This window comes from Labeo rohita, chromosome 7, assembly GCF_022985175.1.
Source record: "Labeo rohita strain BAU-BD-2019 chromosome 7, IGBB_LRoh.1.0, whole genome shotgun sequence".
Lineage (NCBI taxonomy): Eukaryota > Metazoa > Chordata > Actinopteri > Cypriniformes > Cyprinidae > Labeo > Labeo rohita.
In genome coordinates this window covers 26579143-26598236 of record NC_066875.1, presented here as the reverse complement: position 1 = coordinate 26598236, position 19094 = coordinate 26579143, and the positions used below count along the sequence as shown (strand labels likewise).

The 19094-nt window shown below is 38.1% G+C and overlaps 1 protein-coding gene across 4 annotated transcripts; it reads right to left on the bottom strand.

The window, feature by feature from the left end:
* Positions 1 to 2: 2 nt before the first annotated feature.
* Positions 3 to 9917, bottom strand: nod2 (nucleotide-binding oligomerization domain containing 2). 4 transcript variants are annotated; one of them, XM_051114491.1, is made up of 12 exons: positions 9408 to 9917; positions 9203 to 9247; positions 8363 to 8908; positions 7930 to 8056; positions 4410 to 6174; positions 2915 to 2998; positions 2737 to 2820; positions 2515 to 2598; positions 2341 to 2424; positions 2063 to 2146; positions 1877 to 1960; positions 3 to 1269 (listed from the first exon to the last, which is right to left on the bottom strand). In XM_051114491.1, the coding sequence occupies exons 3-12, from the start codon at positions 8840 to 8842 to the stop codon at positions 1197 to 1199; spliced, it is 2949 nt and encodes a 982-aa protein (XP_050970448.1). In that variant the 5' UTR covers positions 8843 to 8908; positions 9203 to 9247; positions 9408 to 9917; the 3' UTR covers positions 3 to 1196. The 4 variants fall into 4 exon arrangements, with proteins under 4 accessions (XP_050970448.1, XP_050970445.1, XP_050970446.1 ...); XM_051114488.1 differs by having other exon boundaries at positions 8363 to 8883; positions 9408 to 9916; XM_051114489.1 differs by lacking the exon at positions 9203 to 9247 and having other exon boundaries at positions 8363 to 8883.
* Between the last annotated feature and the right edge of the window lie 9177 nt (positions 9918 to 19094).

The window sequence follows — 19094 nt, the reverse complement described above, 5'->3', positions numbered from 1 at the left end:
GATTGGTCAATTCGGGTGTCTTTTATTTCGCCCCACCTCTTGGGGTTTTCCAGTAGTTTGGATGAGGAGTTTAAGGAACTGGCAATGTGACAGGTTGTACATCAGTTTATTTCCTTTCAGTTCTCTCAAGCATTATGTCTAAATGCGTACTGCAACTATAGATGCATATTTAATTCAAATTTGACCAAGAGGTTTATTATTATTATTGTTATTCATGTTGTACTTTTTACAGCATGCTTTACACAGATTGAGGATGGAAGCTCCTGTATCAGTAAACACATTTCATTTTGTGTGAAAACGAATAAACAAATAAATCTTTGGCTATTATGCAGCTTAATATAAGTCACAGAAGGTGTATTCAAAACCATCATAACTCTGGTATTCTGTGATGCAAGTAACAGAGCTTCAATAGATTATGTATATACAAAAACACACATATTATTAAAATAAACTAGTATCCTAACAAATGTAAACTGATAATGAGTGCAAGGGATAGCACTAGGAAAATCCTGTGTATTACTTGTCTCTCCTTTATAAGTTCAGTTTGTGTACTGGCTTGACTGTTTGAATGTTACTTATTTGTGAGGTTTCTCCATCATTGTCATAGCTTTTAAGCTATATCTAAACTCCATATGTGACCCTAGACCACAAAACCAGTCATAAGTAACACGGATAGCCTATATTTGTAGCAACAGCCAACAGCCTTTGTATGGGTCAAAATTATCGATTTTTCTTTTATGCCAAAAATTATTAGGAAATTAAGTAAAGATCATGTTCCATGAAAATATTTTGTAAATTTACTGCCGTAAATATATCAAAACTTATTTTTTGATTAGTAATATGCATTGCTAAGATTTTTTTTTAAACAACTTTAAAGGTGATTCTCAATTTTTTATTTTTTTATTTTTTTATTGCACCCTCAGATTCCAGATTTTCAGATAGTTGTATCTCAGCCAAACATTGTCCTATCTATGTCAAACAAACACTACATCAATAGAAAGATTATTTATCAGCTTTCAGATTATGCATAAATCTCAATTTAAAAAAACAAATGACTCTTATGACTGGTTTTGTGGTCCAGGGTCACATGTAAGCAATTTACAAAGGCTTCCTGCTTTTGGGTATGTGTGCCTCAGCTAGGTCCAGTCTTTTTTTTTTTTCAGTTTGGTGGTAGGCATTACAAAGCCGTCTTGCCCTCAAAAGGTCAATCTGCTTTCCTGCTTGCTCAGCTCCTCCTCTTCCTCTGGGCGCAGATTATTTCCTTTCAGCCTTTAAGAGCACAAAGCAAAAACCTTTGTATTAAGGTATTAAAACCTTTTTATTCACAGCACAAACTATTCATCGAGCATGTGTATTAATGTAATAAAGCATTTAATTTCTATTGAAATTGAATGGGGTAGGTTGTTACAAAGGAACCTGCTGTTAAAAACCAGGCTATAGTCCTTTTAGCAAAATTTGAACAGTTAAACAACTATGAATAATAACAGCAAAAAAATATATATATTAAAAAAAAACAAAGATGTCTATTGTTTTGGTCAGAAATATTGTAATGAATAAATATTATGTAAAAGTATAACTTTCACATGTGACAACTTGAGTACACAGTTTAAATAGTCTTAACACTTCTGTTAAGTCTTGACTGAATGTATGCTATTGTGGTTTTATTGTGTTAAAATGTTTATACAATGATGAGAAAAAAAATATGATACTGGAAATTTATAATTTTGGCCGATATAATTTATAAACATTATTATAACTCATAAGGGTGTGAACTAGGTTTTTAAAAAACAACATAAAAATACCACTGTTAGAGTAAAAACAAGCACAAAAAGTCAGCTGAAGTACTAAAAAAGAAAAAAAAAAAAAAAAACCTTACCAGACTTCCTTAATACTAGTGTTCATTTTTAGTGCCTCTATTAGACATTCAACCCCCTCTCTGGTGATACAGTTTTTGTTTAGCCTTAGTGAAAGAGAGAGAGGGCATGTAAATCTCAGGCATATACAGGCATGTAAATCTCAATTACACAATTTCTTTTTAAAGTGGATTAAATAAGTCACTCACCACAGTTCCTGCATAGTTTTGCTCTGACTGATGAGTTCAGCAAGAGCGCATGCACCTGCACTGCCCACACCATTATCCACCAGACTGAAACAAACCAACATTATCACTACCTACACAAATTAGCACATGGTGCATGACGCGGAAATTTAGTTTTATCTGAATAGGCAACTTTTTTTACTGTTTAGTATAAACTAGCTGAAAGTTGCACAGGACTTTTTTTTTTTCATATTTATGTATGGAATGCAGAATTATGGTAATATAGGACTATACAAGATTACCTTAGCCATATCAGCGATGTGCTGTTTTTCAGAGCAGATGCCAATGCCTCAGCTCCCCTGTCCCCAATTTTATTACCCCATAATCTAGAAATAAAAAGTCAGAATGGAAATACTGTTTATATAGGCCCAGTATTAGAACATACAAAAATGAATTCCTCTCATTATTGACCTCACCCAAGAAACTGCAAAGACTGGTTGTAGCTTAGGCCTTCTGCCAGTTGCTCTGCTCCCTGCGACGTGATGTTATTATTTCCAAGCCTACAATGCAATTATATATTTTGTATGAGAAACAGCTTTCTACAAGTGCAGTACAAATAAATAAAACGTTATACAAATGATCAGCATCCAACGGGCCAGAAAAAGCACATTATAACCTGACCTGAAATAAACACTGACCTCAAAGCTAGGAAGTTCTGCTTTGATTTTAACAGCAAAGCAAAGTGTTGGGTGCAAGCATCTGTGAGGTTGTTGTTGAAAAGCCTGCAGAAATATTGAGGTATAATGAAACTTGTTTTTTCTAAGTATAACCATAAAATATAAGTTATCATTATTCATAAAATGCTGATATTCTCACGCTATTTTTTGGAAGCTTTCACACGTCATTCCCTTTTCCAGAAGTTTCCGGATTCCTTCATCAGATATGTTATTGTTCCTTAAACTGTAGGAAGCAATGATTCTTATAAATTCATTTGCAAAACAGTTTTCAGAAACAAAAAAATCCCATAAATGAAAAATCCGTCACCATGTAAATCTGTCAAACCTGTATCACCTTGTTTCTTCTGCAGAACATAAGATATTTTAAAGGCTTTTTTTGGGTCCAAACAACATTGTACTTCATTCATTAGAATTATATGGACAAAAAAATTTAATTTAAAAATATCTTCTTTTGTGTTCCACCCTTGTTGAAAAAAAAAACAGCATATGCTGGTTAGGTATGTTTTGAAGCATGGCAGCTGGTTTGAGCTGGTTTAAAGGAGAAGTCCACTTCCAGAACAACAATTTACAGATAATGTACTCACCCCCTTGTCATCCAAGATGTTCATGTCTTCCTTTCTTCAGTCGTAAAGAAATTATGTTTTCTGAGGAAAACATTTCAGGATTTTTCTCCATATAATAGACTGCTATGGTGCCCCGAGTTTGAACTTCCAAAATGCAGTTTAAATGCGGCTTCAAACGATCTCAAATGCATTGTAAATGATCCAAGCTGAGGAAGAAGGGTCTTCTCTAGTGAAATGATCAGTTATTTTCATTAAAAAAATACAACTTAAACATTAATAATTTAAACTGTATTATTTTTATGAAAATAACCGTCTGTTTCGCTAGATAAGACCGTTTTCATCTGTTTACAACTGCATTTGGGATTGTTTGAAGCTGCATTTAAACTGCATTTTGGAAGTTCAAACTCAGGGCACCATATCAGTCCATTATATGGAGGAAAATCCTGAAATGTTTTCCTCAAAAAACATAATTTCTTTACAACTGAAGAAAGAAAGAACATCTTGGATGACAAGGGGGTGAGTACATTATCTGTAAATTGTTGTTCTGGAAGTGGACTTCTCTTCCCTTTAGGATGGTCCTTAGTTAGTCATGAGATGGCTTAAGCTGGTCCTGAGCTGGTTATAAGATGGTTATTAGCTGGTTTAAGCTGGTCATGTGCTGGTCCTAAGTTGGTCCTAAGCAACTAGCTCCTGCTCAGGACCAGCTTAAAGGGATAGTTCACCCAAAATGAAATTTCTGTCATTAATTACTCACACTTTGGAACAACTTGAGGGTCAGTGATTTTTGGGTGAACTAACCCTTTAAGACTAGCTTAAACCAGCTCTAGACCAACTAAGGACCATCTTAAACCAGCTCAAACCAGCTGCCATGCTGCAAAACATTCCAAACCAGCACATGCTGGTTTTTTCAACAGGGACAGAATAAAGAAATGCATACAGGTTTGGAATGACAAGTGGTTGAGTAATTTAAAGAACATGTAATGATAATTAAATTCAAATTTTTGAGTCAACTATTCCTTTAAACAACAATTCAAACAAAACTGCAATCAGTTGTGAAACCTCTCATCTTACTAGAGGGAGTGACAAATGTGTAGACATGGGAGAAGCTGCTCCACGCCCACATCTCCCACTGAATTGTTGTCCAACTGGAGCCCAACAGGATTCCGCAGGTATTTTAGCACATATGCCAGCGCAGTACATTCCACAGGTCCAATGTTACAGTAGGTGAGCTTCAGATGCTCAACGTCCAGCTTAGCCATGGTATCTTGAGCAATACTGTTGTCTTGCATTTCATAGATACACTTAATTAGCCAAACAAAACTTGGCATGGCATGCATGCTCTTCTTTTCACCCTCTACAGGACGAGGAATTGACTTGAAATGTCTCTGCATACCTTTAGACAACAACTTCACTACCTGCTTGACCTTGCGTTCCCACACAGCAGCAGGACAGCATTCTAGCAAGAGATAATGGTGCCGCCGGGATAAAAGTCCTGACACAAACTGAGCTGTAATCTGGAGGTTCGGTGTCTCTGTCACATGGGACTCCACCTCCTCTACAGAACTGTCAATACAGTGTCCTAGACATCTTTGAGATCTGCCCGACAGCTGCCTGTACTGAGGCTGAAAGAGTCTGGAGATTGCGGAGCGATCGCCATTACGATTCAGAACGACATAAAGAGCGGCGAAGAAACATTGTAAGGTGACGTGGATAAATTCATAGCGTTTACAATCTGTAACAGATAGGTCATTGCAGTAAATGAGGAAACCCATGCTGACATCCTGTTCTGTGAGCCCATTTCTTTGTAGCTCATATCCTGAGAACACGTAACAAGAGGCTTCCAGACCTTCCAATGCAAGCTGTCCGAGTTTTAACACTGTGTCCAGATGTTCCTCCAACCAGGCTTTTCCCAGGACTCCTTGAGACTGAGATGACTTTCGCTGGAAGAAATGCTGTAAGACCAGGAGGTAAACATCAGTGATAGTCTGGGGAACACTATCTTGACCAGCCAGAAGCTCCTGGTGGCACTTGGTCACAATCCAGCAGAAGACTGGAATGTGGCAAAGACTTAGCAACACCATGTTAGCCTGGAGGGACTCTATGACACGTCTAGCCATAGCCGGGTCGCTGTGATGTTTCTTAACAAAGCAGTCAATACCTCCAGGAGAAAAACCCTTCAAGAGCACTTCTTTGCGGAGATAGCGCTTCAGCGATGGGCCCACAGCCTGTGGCCTGCTAGTGACCACCTTCATAACACCCTTCATTAGAGTACCCTGCAACAGATTGAAAAGCAAAACAGGTATAGGCACTTGCTTTGTAGGACAGCAGTGGCGTTCTTCATCTGTGAAACCCTGTTTAAACTCATCGAGTCCATCAAAGGTAAAGAGGACCAAATTAGGATGGTCTAGGACGAACTGGAAAACCTCATCCTGACCTCGATCGGGCCAGCAGCAGTGCAGAAAGAGGAGCTCTTTCAGAGATAGCTCTCTGTGCTCTGCATTTAGCTTGCGGCAACTGAAGGGGAATAACAGGAAAGTGTTTGTGAGCAAAGCTTCTCTTGCCCAGAGCAAGTGCAGTCGCTGAAGCAGTGTGCTTTTGCCACTTCCTGCCTCCCCAGAAACAAGAACGGTGTCAGCATCTTCATTAAGAGTCCCCAAGGGACCCACCACATCCTCCAGCCCTAGCGTAGTAGTTTCACCAGAGCCATTCATCACTTCAAGAAGTCCGTCGGTGTAAATGTCATCCAAGGAGAAACGTCCTGTCCCGCCATAGGTGCTAAGGGAGTGGGACTGGGCAGCAACAGAGCTTCGCAGCTTCTTCTGGTACAGCAATACATCTGAAGAAACAATGCAAAGAAAAGACAATTTGTATTGACAGCTTGTATTCAGTACATTTACCTTCATGTATTTAACAGCTCTTATAAGTGATAAAATCTAACATAAAGTGTCTTGCAAAAGTATTCATACCCCTTTATCTTTTTTCACATTTTATGTTGCTACCTTATATTAAACTGTTTTAAATAACTTTTTTTCCACATAAATCGACACTCCATGCACTATAATGACAAATCAAAAACAGGACTGTCACAACTTCATTAATTTTTAAAAATAAAAACTGAAATAAGTACATTGCATAAGTATTCATACCCTCCTAATGCACCTTTACAGCCTCAAATCTTTTTGGGTATGATGCAACAAGATTTGCACATCAACATGTGGCAATTATCTGCCATTCTTGGCCTCACCTCTTCACCTCTCAAGCTCTGTCAGCTTGAATGGGGTCTGGCAAACATTTTAAGGTTTCTCCAGAAATGTTTGATTGAGTTCAAACTCAGGCTCTGGCTGGGCCACTCAAGGGCATTTACAGAGTTGTCTATAAGCCACTCTTGCTGTGTGCTTAGGGTCATTTTCCTGTTGGAAGGTGAACCTTCTGCCCAGTCTGAGGTTCTGAATGCTCTGGACTGGATTTTCATTAAGGCTATCTCAGTATTTTGGAGCACTGAGCTTTCGTTCTACTCCGACGAGTCCCTCAGTCCCTGCCACTGAAAAACAGCCCCAGAGCATGAGGCTGCTACGAGCACACTTTACTTTTGGGATGGTACTCTGCAGGTGAAGAGCAGTGCCTGGTTTCCTTCAAACATGATGCTTGGAATTGAGGTTCATCAGACCACAGAATCTTGTTTCTCACAGTCTGAAGGTCCTTTAGGGGTTTTTTTGCAAAGTGTGTTTTCATGTGTCTTCACTTAGGAGAGGATTGAGTCTTGCCACACCACTATATAACACAGATCTGTGGAGTGTTGCAGTGGTGTTTGTCCTTCTGTACATTTCTCCCATCTGCATATATGATCATGGAGCTCAACTAGAGTGACCATCAGGTTCTTGGTCACCACTCTAGCCAAGGTCCTTCTCCATCAATTGCTCAGTTTGGCCAGGAGGCCAGCTCTAGGCAGAATCGTGGATGTTTCAATCTTCTTCCATTAAGGGTAACGGAGATGACAAGCTTCTGTGAACCTTCAATGCAGCAGAATTTTTTTCTGAACTCTTCCCCAGATGTGTGGCTTGATGCAGTCCTGTCTCTGAGGTTTCTATACAGTTTTTTTTTTTCTTTTTCTTTTTTACCTCAGGGCTTGGTTTTTGCTCTGATAAGCACTTTCAGCTGCCTTTCCAAACCATACCCATTCAACTGAATTTGCCACAGGTTAACTTCACTTCACGAAGTGTAGTAATATCTACAAGCAATATGAATGCTCCAGAGCTAAACTTTAACTGACCCAAATAAGGGTATGAATACTTATGCAATGGAATCAAATTTTTTTTTTATTTTTAATAAATTTGCAAAGATGTTAAAAACCTGTTTTTTGCTTTGCCATTGTGGTGTATGGAGTGTAAATTGATGTGGGGAAAAAAGTAATTTAAAGCAGTTTAACATAAAGCAGCAACATAACAAAATGCGGGAAAAAAAATGAAGGGGTATGAATACTTTCGCACAGGCACCATAATTATGCCCATCTTTGTGCAGTTCACAGACAGTGACACCAAAGACAAAGACATGCACAGATACCCCGTCCACACAACTGAAAAATGTCTCATACTGGCAGAAAGGTGATTTTCTTTATCTTCAGGGTTTGGTCTGGTTGGCTCTGTTTGTTCTAGATATTGTAGTATGGTCTTTGCAGCAGTTTCTCCTTTAAACCTCACTTGGTCTAACAGCCTCCGGACCTGCAATAATCCAACAAGATCACTGTCTATCCACAAGTAATGGACATTTACTGTTAACAAGCTTGATAGAAAGAAATATTTACATGGCAAACTGAATTGCATTTAACAAGTACTGTAGGAAAATTGCTACATTTTCAGATTACGTATAAGATATATATTACAATGTGACAAATTTCATTTGGCAATAATCTGAAAATTAGTCATAGTCTAAAACAGTCATGGGGCACACTAAATTTCAGGAATTTCATAACAAAGTCAAAAATAGACTAATTAATATTAGTCTAAAGTAGTATTCAAACAAATTACCTGTTGTGAGGGTGTGTATACAGGTAGTTGCACCGCATCACAATCTTTAATGGTGAAGCACCCAGTTGTCAGTAAGGCATTTAATGCTCCGTCAATATTATCTCTGAGCTTTCCCACTAACACTGGCCTGTCAGCCAATAACATTGAAGCTGCAGTGTCTGGTCTGTTCTTGTCCACCACAGCACATTCTTTCCCAAAAGACAGCCCAGCCTTTTGCTCCTCAGGTAAGACCTGGTTCATCGCAGCCAAGAGAAGGCTGCATGCATCTTCTCCTTTATCATACACCACATCTAAAAGTTGCCTGACATTGGAACATAGAGATTTCTCCGCCACTCGTATGCTTAGGTAATCCTCCCAAACAAGAATCTCCCAAGCCAGAAGCAGGTCCAGAACACAGTCCAGAGGTTCGGCGCTCCCTCCGCCACACAGGACTGACAGAAGCTCTGCTCGCTGTTTTAGGACCAACTGGTGAGCACTCATAGTGCTACTCAGCCTTGACTTAAAGATGGTCACAATCACAACTAAAGGGATGAGACAGGGAGGAAACTTTCAAAAGAAACTTTCATAAATATATATATAGCATTTATTAGATATCAAAGAGATGTCATACATTATATTGTAATACTCTGAACAGCTAGTATAAATTTAGGCACTGATTTCCTCTTTTTTCCCCGAAAGCGGACTAACCGTGTTCCCGTTGTTTATTTTTTTCTAAACTTACTTCTAGATTAGGGTGTGATTCTTTTAGTTAAATAAGGAACTTTATCAAAATGACTATGAATAAATATACCCCGCAGACATGAGGAAACGTAATTAAAAAACAACAGCAACAACACTTACCAATCAAGATCTAAAATATCTCCTGAACGTCATTGCTCCCCCACACTATGAAGGTAAATTAATATTTCATTCATGATCATACCTGTACGCATATCATTTAAAAACAAATGTGCCTCATTTGACATTTTTTGACACGAAAGTATATCGCAACACGATTACAAAAGTCTATTTACTAGGCTAGATATTCCGTAGCTGTGATACATACCCTGGATTATGAAAACATCACGAACACATGCTTATCTGTCTTTAGAGTCCGTCTAGCCACTTTATGGTAATAATCGTCCGAACCGAAAGTGAAAGAGGAGGTGCTGCTGTCCGAATCTCCAGGAAGTCCCTACTGTCAAGTTGGTTACACATAAAGCAGTCTTTGTCTAAACTTGTTGCAGAGAAGACCGGAGGTGTTGTGACACTTGGTTTACAAGTCAGTAATTGATTGTTGTTTTGCACATTGTGTCAAAAACTTTGATTTAATGTTCACATATCTGCTTAACGTTTAAAAATAAAGGCTTCTTCACGCGTACTGCGTAAAGTTAGTGTCAAGTCCAGAGTGTCGTTACTAATTACTAAACTCTAATTTTACACAATATAAAGCCAAACAACTTCTGCTGCAGCAGGAAGGTGGTGCTCATGTGGTCCGACGGGGATTTTCCCTACACTAGTCATGCAAGGCAAAGTTTCGAGAGTGACAACCGCGTTTAAATGCGGAAGTGAGATAGTTAAACGAGTTACTCGCTCAGCAAATGACAAAATAGTAAACGTAATGACGCTTTGGCGTCTCGCGGCTGTGCACAAACATGGACCCCACTTTTACAGTTAGAAAGAAGCATGCAGAACCACACTTCAAACACAAGAGGGTAGTCTAGCATCATGTAAAACGTTGGGGAAGATGGGGGGGGTGCCCCCTGAAGAACAATGTGCGACATATTTAGATATACGTTTAGAATGTGCATATGATGATGCAATCCAGTCAAAAGATTTTTAATGTTTTTAAAGAAGTCTCTTCTTTAAAGCCTGCGTTTGATCCAAAGTACAGCAAAAACAGTAAAATGTTGCATATTTTTGCTTTTTAAATTAACTTTTTAATATATTTAATATATTTTAAAGTGTAATTTATTCCTGTGATTTCAAAACTGAATTTTAGCATCATTACTCCAGTCACATAATCCTTCCGAAATCATTTTAATATTCTGATGTCTGAACATCAATCTGAGTAGATTTTTTTCAGGCTTCTTTGATGAATAGAAAGTTCAGAAGAACAGCATTTTCTGAAATAGAAATGTTTTGTAACATTATAAATGTCTGTCATCACTTTTGATCAATTTAAAGCATCCTTGCTGAATAAAAGTATTAATTTTATTAATACCCCCCAAAAAAGAAAAAAAAATGATACTGACTCCAAGCTTGTGAATGGTAGTGTATAATGTTACAAAAGCTTTTTATTTCAGATAAATGCTGATCTTTGGATCTTTCTATTCATCAGAGAAGCCTGAAAAAATATACTTAACTGTTTAAAATATAGATGATAATAACAATAATAAATATTTCTTGAACAGCAGATCAGCATATTAGAATGATTTCTGAAGGATCATGTGACACTGAAGACTGGAGTAATGATGCTGAAAATTTAACTTTAATCACAGAAATAAATTACATTTTAAAATATATTCAAATAGAAAGTTGTTGTAAATAGTAAAAATATTTTACAATATTACTGCTTTTGCTGTACGTTGGATCAAATAAATGCAGGCTTGTGAGCAGAAGAGACTTCTTTAAAGGCATTAAAAATCTTACAAAAACTTTTGACTTGTAGTGTAATGAATATATAAATATTTAAATTCCCGTTTTACCAGAAGATATAAATCAGAAAATTGAATGCTTTCACTTAATTTATAGGTTTTAATGTATAGAGATTATGTCTGGAATGTAACTCTTGGAATTGTTAACTGTATAATAACCAAATGAATTAAAGTATTAAATTTAATTGAATTAAATTAAAAACACTAATAGTAACACTAGTAATTTATGGAAGCATACCGTAATGAGATTACATAAATGTTTAATATCATAGTCTTGTGTTCAGCCTGTTTTTTTGTTTTGTTTTGTTTTTGTTTTTTTTTTTGCTTGTTTGTTTGTTTTTTTGCACATTTTCTATAATTTCTCAACAGTGTGCAAGAACCATTTTCAGACAATTTCAAATTAAAATTAAAAGCAAATTATTTACATATTTTTGATTGCTTAATGGTCTCAACTGCCTTAAACCACTCAAGGAAATTTTTCTGCTCTGTAGGCCTATAGAGCAAACTCATACCACAAGTAAATACTGAGCAGTTACTGTGTTTATTTAATCCTAAAGTTCAGTCAGTTCTGCCATTTTAATTGCTCAAGTAATGATCTGATGATGGGAGCCAGAATATATGGCATTTATGGCGGTCTGGGCAGTGGAAGGTGCTGTGAGGGTTTGGTGTTGATCCTGTGTGGGAGTTGTCTGGCTTTGATGAGACCAGAGCTGATCAGCATGATGTCTCCATCCCCTCTGTAGCTCTGGCATCCACAGTGTAAAAGACAGAGCCTATTTGGCCAATCGAGACAAACTTTGTTTTTCTATTTAAAAGAAATACAGTTACATGAATTTCTTTGAATCGCAGCGTATCTCCATACGATCAAATCTGAATTGCAAATTTACATCCTGTTTGCTTTCTCACTTTATATGCTTTCTCAGTTAAAACTGAAAGTCAGAAACTTAATTTCAATTTAAAAGGCATTCTCAGTTTAATTCTGAATGGTGCACAACCCTGGTTGGCAAATGGAGACCACAATAAACAATTCTGCACAACAGTAATGGCCATTTTCTTCCATTAAAGAGAGACAGACAAATTAACTCAACTGACTTACTCTCTAGTATCTCTCAATGAACTTGTCTATCATCCTGAATGTGGTGCATTTCTGGCATTGGACACAGAAGGACAGTCATGCAGTGGCCAGCTGACATGTGCTGACAGTGACAACACAATTAGCCAATGACTCAGCCGAGGAACAGAGCAGTAGTGTGCCGACAGACGTCGTAAACAGATTACCTGCAATGTGCTACAGCTTTCTTAATCTAGTTTTTTATCTCAGAGTTTTTAGATGCACTGTTACACGCTCTAAAACTCATGTCAAAAAAAAAAAAAAAAAAAAAAAAAGCTTCAGAACTAAGAAAAATATGCAGGATTTTAGGCCTGGTCAAATCAGGCTTATTGGCATAATACTCAAACAGTTGAAAGAAATGGAAAAACGTTCTTTATACCTAAAGTGTGTGTGTCAGAGATATGTGGCTTCTTCAGTCTGTCTTTGTCTTTGATCTGCATAATAAAAACATGGGAAATAGAGTTGTTTTGTTCCTTTATTGCCTGTTGTTTTGTCATGATCACTTTATCTCATATTTCCTCATGTGCCATGATTAGTTTGTCATCTTTCTCATCGGTGTAGAATATAAAGCTCTGATGAGTCCGACAGTGACAGATATAATGACAAATAGTGAGGTGTGGGTTGTCATGATGATTTTCCACAAGGACTGTTGGGGTACAGAGAGGAGAGTTCTGACAGAAATGCTAATATTCTAATCAGAGAAGTACTATCAGTTAAACTCCCTTAGCATAATTGTTTTTGTCATTTCTTGTCATTTCACATTTTGTAAGACTGTGACTTGTACACTAATTGTAAATATTGGAGGACAGGAAGAGATGCAGGATTTTAGCTGTCCCCTCAGCATGATGGGGTGACCATATGACAGGCTAACGTTTGTAGACTATACAAGAGGAATGGGCGCAGACATGTGTATCACACAGAAGTTTTTTTTAAACAAATAAACATAGTCACCAAGAATAATTGTCCTTCATTTATATTGTAGGACTTCCTCTCTTGTGTGGAATGTAAAACAAGATGTTTTGACGAATGTTGGTAGCCAAACAGTTCTGCTTCTATTGGCAACCACTGTATGGGCAAAAAATAACATGGAAGTTAATGGGAACTGAAACTTCAAAATATCTTCCTTTATGTTCCACAGAAGAGAGAAACGCATACAGGTTTAGAATGACATAAGAGTGATTTTCTCATCTCAAATTTGTCTTTTTGAATCAGCTCATAACAGTAATTTGTTTGGAAATCAGAATACACTGGTCGCACTCAATGTTTTTGATTCAGTAAAAAGAAACAGTTTGTGATAGGGTTCTGCCGATAGACTATAGTATTGTGTATCGTCAATAGTCAGAGATATCGCCTGTTACTGATGCCTTTGATGATAGCAAGAGATTATTTTTATTATCCATCCAAAATAGACTAGGCGCCTAATTTTAGTGATGCAGTGTAGAGAGCTGCTTCTGGGGCGCTTCAGAAACTTGCCATGACGTGGCTGGTATAAACACAAGCATTGACTAGAGTAGCTGCAATCAGCTCCAGTGGCTGCGTCGCAGAGCCGGCTCCAGGGCACCTCCATCGGGAGGCATTTAAATTTCTAGGGGGTGCACAAATTACATTAAGCAGGAGGGGTGTTTCGGGTGGGAAGCGTGCAGTCTGTGATTATGTCCAGTTGCTGACACTTGCAAAAACCTGCAATCACTTTATGTGCGCTGTTTTTTCGGTTTCACTTTCACTTTCGAAATCGATCACCTTTAGCAAGGAGGGGAGAGGATGGAAAAGGGGGGCACAGTTCATGAATGCCCTTCCTTCGCGCTGCAGACGTGTGCAGTGTAAATAAAGGGTAAGAGATTTATTTATCATAGAGTGATGTAACTGTATTGTGTTCACTTATGGTACTGGGAGTGTTTTTTAAAGTGCATGAACTCACGCTAGACTATGCTAGGCTAGTCAGTGATGATGTTCTTTGATAATGTAAATGTTGTTTTCTTTTGTCTGTGAATCAGACTACACCACCACGTTGTTTATGTGTGCACTCTGCAAGCACAACTCAATATAAAGACGTCACCATTGTTACACGGTACACAATATTTTTATTGCATTGCAATCAATACAGGAAAGTCACATTCACAACTAGTAAAATATAATAGGTCCCACTATATATATTAGGTACTTAAATGTACAAACTTAGATCAAAAAATAAGTACAGTGTACGTATTGTGTTGATATTGTATTGTAAAACGCTTTTGTTTCTATTGAGGTGAGATACGGGTATGGTTAGGGACAGGTTTGGTGGTATGGGTAGGTTTAAGGTTGGGTTAAGGTGTAAGGGATGATTCAACAGTGTAACTATAATTACAGAAATTAATTACAGATGTAATTACATACAGATATTTTTTTTTAAAAAATAAGTACTATGTAAAAACATGTATGTACTCAAATGAAAAATTTAAATATAAGTAAATGGTTATAAGGCCACCTATAAACTACCACCAATTTCTTTTGCCAAGACACTAAAGATTCAGCAGCGGGGGAGCGTCACTAAAAAGTGGTACAGAACACACTAGGCTACACACGCAGTGCCTGTGACAGGTTTAGTACTCCAATTACAAAGGACTGAATTAATAACTTCATTTAAGGTTCTGTATTCCAGCTTAATTTTCATTAAGGGTCTCATTTTACCACAGGCAGGCATGTTGGTGAGCTACACTTGTCACAGAGTGGCTAAGGCTGCTTGAAAGGGCAGCACACCAGGGAATTTTGGGTAAGGGGGGTTCATACCACATTTACCCCAGAGAACATGAAATGAATATCCACTTTTCACAAGTCTAAAATAGCACACATATTTTCTATATAGCTGATCTTTAAAGCTGGAGCCTCGTCTGCAGTCAAAGTGTTGGACCCGCTTGAAATATTTATATAAAGAAGAGGTCTGCTCTTCTCTCTTTCATCACTTGAAAACTACGTAACAGCCATAAATTCGTACTTCTGTCCGGCATACCTTCATGACAATACGATTTTTATAACATCTGGCTTCATAAAAACCATTAGTCAGGATGCACTGTCTAATTCGAACAAGTTTGTTCTTCCATTTGATCAGGCTTCAGTTGCGTTCAGCCTAACAACACTTCATCACACGTGCATTGCAGGACATTGTCAGTTCGCACTGTTTTTCTGAAATAGCACATCAAAGAAATAGGTGAGTTGACACTGTTTGAGAGTCTGATGTAAAACTCTGTCAGCACAGCGGTGGACAATGGCTTCAAACAGACCGGGGAGGCAAGCTGGTAAGCGATGTCCTAATTGAGTCGAGTCTTGGTGAAATTGGAAGCCAATTAGTGCGGAGCTTAGAGAGACATGCTCCGTCAAGAAGAAAGAGATCAAATGTCTTTCAGAAAGAGAGAATGGAACAGAAGAAGTGCCAGCGCGTGTTGCGGCGCATCTGCGACCGCAGTTGCAGGCACGCGCCTTTATCTGTGTGTTTGTGCGGTTGCTTTTGTATTGAGTTTTAATTGACGAGAAGATTAAAGCTCACTTCTCGGGAGTTTTCGGCGGACGGCTAAAAAGAGCGAGCGAGGGAGGGAGCGAGCGATAGTAGTTAGAGGAGGAGTGTGGGGCGTTGTGCGCGTCGTTGAAGGTTAGCTCTGGCTCCCGCTGCGTGAGCACTGCCTGAGATGGGCTACTTGTTGGACATTCATTATCAAACCCTGTTTGGTCCTTTCATCTGCTGCTCTGCAGAGCCCTCCTCGCAAACTACAGAGGCACCTTGCAGCTTGACATCTTTCCATTCACTCTGTACCTTAAACAGCATGCTGCCACATCAAAGCAGACACAAGCCCTTTGATGTTGCAAAAATAAAGAGCCCCAATGATCTACTCAAAACCAATGGAACTTTTTGGTGCCTCTCTCTCCCATACGCACTCGCACCCTCTCTCTCTCTCTTTCTCATTTCGTTGGCCTCTGATAGACTTCATCAGAGTTCGAGGAAGATAACCAGGGCTAACTATGATAACAACAGCCCGTTTACACCTTTGAAAAAGACATGAACAGCGTGTATGCATGGAATTAACATATCAAGGGCTATATGTAATGTCAGATGCAGATGAGCAGAATAATTAGAATGTAATTCAATTAGACTCACACTGTGAAAATGCCATGCGCCCGTCCCACCTATGAGTTGTATCATGGTACAATGCCAAGAAATCCCACAATGTTTGTATGGCAGATATAAAGGCCTTCCGTATCCACCTTAAGAAGCTGTTTTCTGTGAATGTGTGGGAATTTCATTTTGATAGCCTATTTCTTCCCATAAGAGTGGGCACGGCCATTTGTAAATATTATGAGTGTAGCTTCCAGTCTCATCCACGTCCAGTTCTTTTTAGCTCTACAAAACAGCTCCTTTTGCTGCTTAATATTGCAAATTGGTGAGTCTTACCATATGATTTTAATGTGTTATCTTATTTATGAACACACTGGTTTGCAGTGCAAACAGTTCTACTGTTGTTATTCTACTTGTTATTTTCCTATAGTGGATAATGAACCGAAAGTTTCACCCATAGGCTTATTTCCGTGTTGAGGAAAAAGGTGGATGGGGAGTACGCACTGACGTCACTTTCCTGCCAAAACACGACCCCTCAGCCGAATTGAGTGCAGTATTGCCAAGTACACAGTTTTTCCTACTTTTCCTATACTTTAACACAGTTGCCACAGTTTGCTTTTTTTAAGTGACCTCAATAACGTGATATTTAGCTCCTGGAATGTGCATTTTACCAGGGGAACCCTGCCAAAATGTGTAGGGGCGAGTGGGGTAAGATGAGCCATTTTTTACTTGTGGTGCTCAAGATAAGGGAAAATGAGGCAGAAGTACAATGAAATGATCTAAAGTAATTTCAGGATGTTTTATATTTTATGATCAGAATGTATCTATGACAAAGAATCTAAAAATATGGCTTCTTAAAAAAATGTGTTCCTGTGGCTCAATTTGCCCCAGGTTAGGGGTAAGTCAGTGGGTAAGATGAACCATCTGGGTGATAACTGACCATCTGACTGAATCTGATTCAAACCCATGTGAAATTTTTAAGATAATTTACCTCTTTAAAAAACTAACTTAATCATCAAATTTCATTTTATAAACAGTCATATTTTTTTCTTAAAGTTAACTTAAACAAAATAAAACCAATCAAATGAAGTTTAATATTCAGTCTTTAATTGTTTGAATTTTTGAAACAATGTCGAACACCAAAGTTTTAAAGGGGTCATCGGATGCAAACTTCACTTTTACGTGTTGTTTGAACATTAATGTGTGTTGGCAGTGTATGTACAAATCTACCCTATAATGATAAAAATCCATGGAGTGGTTTTTAATAAATCTGTAAAAATAATATCCATCGTTTCGATGCTGGAGCAGGGATGTAAGTTAGATAAGAATATCTCAGATTGAGGTGTTGTGTTTCTGGATGTAATAATGAACATAGAGGTCGTCACTTACTCCCGAAATCTGAGCCGCTGAAGACGCAGTGGATTACATTTGTTTGTGAAGGGAATGTCAGAAAAAAAAGGTACAGTTCTGTCGTTGGGGTGGTACCCTAAGGTACAAAGTGAAAAGGTACAAATATGTACTTTTAAAGTACTAATACGTACCACCTTTAAGGTAACAACATGTACCTTTAAGGTACCAATATGTACTTTCAAAGTACTAAAATGTACCTTTAATGTACTAATACGTACTGTTTAGGGGTAGGTAAGGTACAAAGGTGTACCTTTTCACTTTTGTACCTTAGGGTACCACACCAGCGACAGAACTGTACCTTTTTTCTGAGAGTGAATGTGTTTCTCCTTTTCGCAGTGTGGCAGAAATGATGTGTGATATATGGTCACATGACAGTAAAAGTGTACAGTTGCCAAGTTACAGGGGGTGGGTCAACTTACTCACTGGCTCAACTTACCCCACCCTCCCCTTTTTTACCCGCTGGACCAAGATTTTTACAAGGAGACTCCACACTGAAATGCAGTTGGGTTAATTTTGGGCTAGTTTTGAGTAGCAATTGGGCAGTTTTTTTTTTGTGAAAACCTGACAGCTCTGACTGAGTGGCAAAAGAGTTGACTGGATTTAATAAGGAAGCTGAGAAAAACGTGAGTAAAGCAAAAGATAATCAGTTTATACTAAAGGTTGCTGAACTCGATTTAATGTTCCTTACAACTTACCAAAGATCCAGTGGTCTATGCATATTGATATGCAGCCAGGAATCGTGTTTCCTGACATTTATATGTGTCGTGTCTGATAGTCCTGTAAAAATATAGCTCAGATTTCTTGTAAAATCTATTTGTTTTAGATGTGTTTTGTGTGTTCTGTATTCATGTGCATTTATGCTGAAAACCAATGTTGCCATTCAGTCTTTTTGCCACTCAGTGGGCAGTCACTCCAGCTGTTGGTGACGTCACGTGCATATCCTGTCCAGAACAGGAATAGAAGGACAAAATACTGTAAATGGTAAAACTATTCATGTTTTTTTGATTGCGTTAATAGATTAAAATAATATGACAAATACCAGTTTGCAACCGTTTTTGTACAGCTAAAATAATTGGACGCAGCTGACATCGGAAGCCTTGCACATTCAAGTTAAAAATGGCTGTGCCTGCTCTTACTTTATAAATAACGTGGATACATTTCTCATATATGATCTCTGAAAAGCCTTTGCACCTCAAAATAAGAAAATACACACTAACATTTTTGGAATGTCTCCCCTGCACAGGGCAGCATGAGCATTTTAATGCCCCAATACTCCAAAGAGGAGATCTACTCAACCGCAGCATATTTAAATAAATAAATCATTGGTTTGTGGAGAGTCAAGGTTGTTCAAAACATTCATGACATGCATTCAAAATGTCCAACAGAAAATGCCTGAATGCCAGTGCTTATTTAGGCCTACTTCTCTAGAACCTGACCACAGAAATTCAACACACTTTTGAAAGTATAAAAAATTAATTTCTTTTGTTC

Bases quoted from the DNA above. Each gene is read 5' to 3' on its own strand.
- nod2 (XM_051114491.1), bottom strand. From the start codon at position 8,842: ATGAGTGCTCACCAGTTGGTCCTAAAACAGCGAGCAGAGCTTCTGTCA. The intron at 6,175-7,929 runs GTATGAGACATT...TTGTTTCTTCAG, and splicing joins AGAAAATCACCTTTCTGCCA to ATGTATTGCTGTACCAGAAG. The intron at 2,425-2,514 runs GTGAGGTCAATA...TTTTATTTCTAG, and splicing joins CAGTCTTTGCAGTTTCTTGG to ATTATGGGGTAATAAAATTG.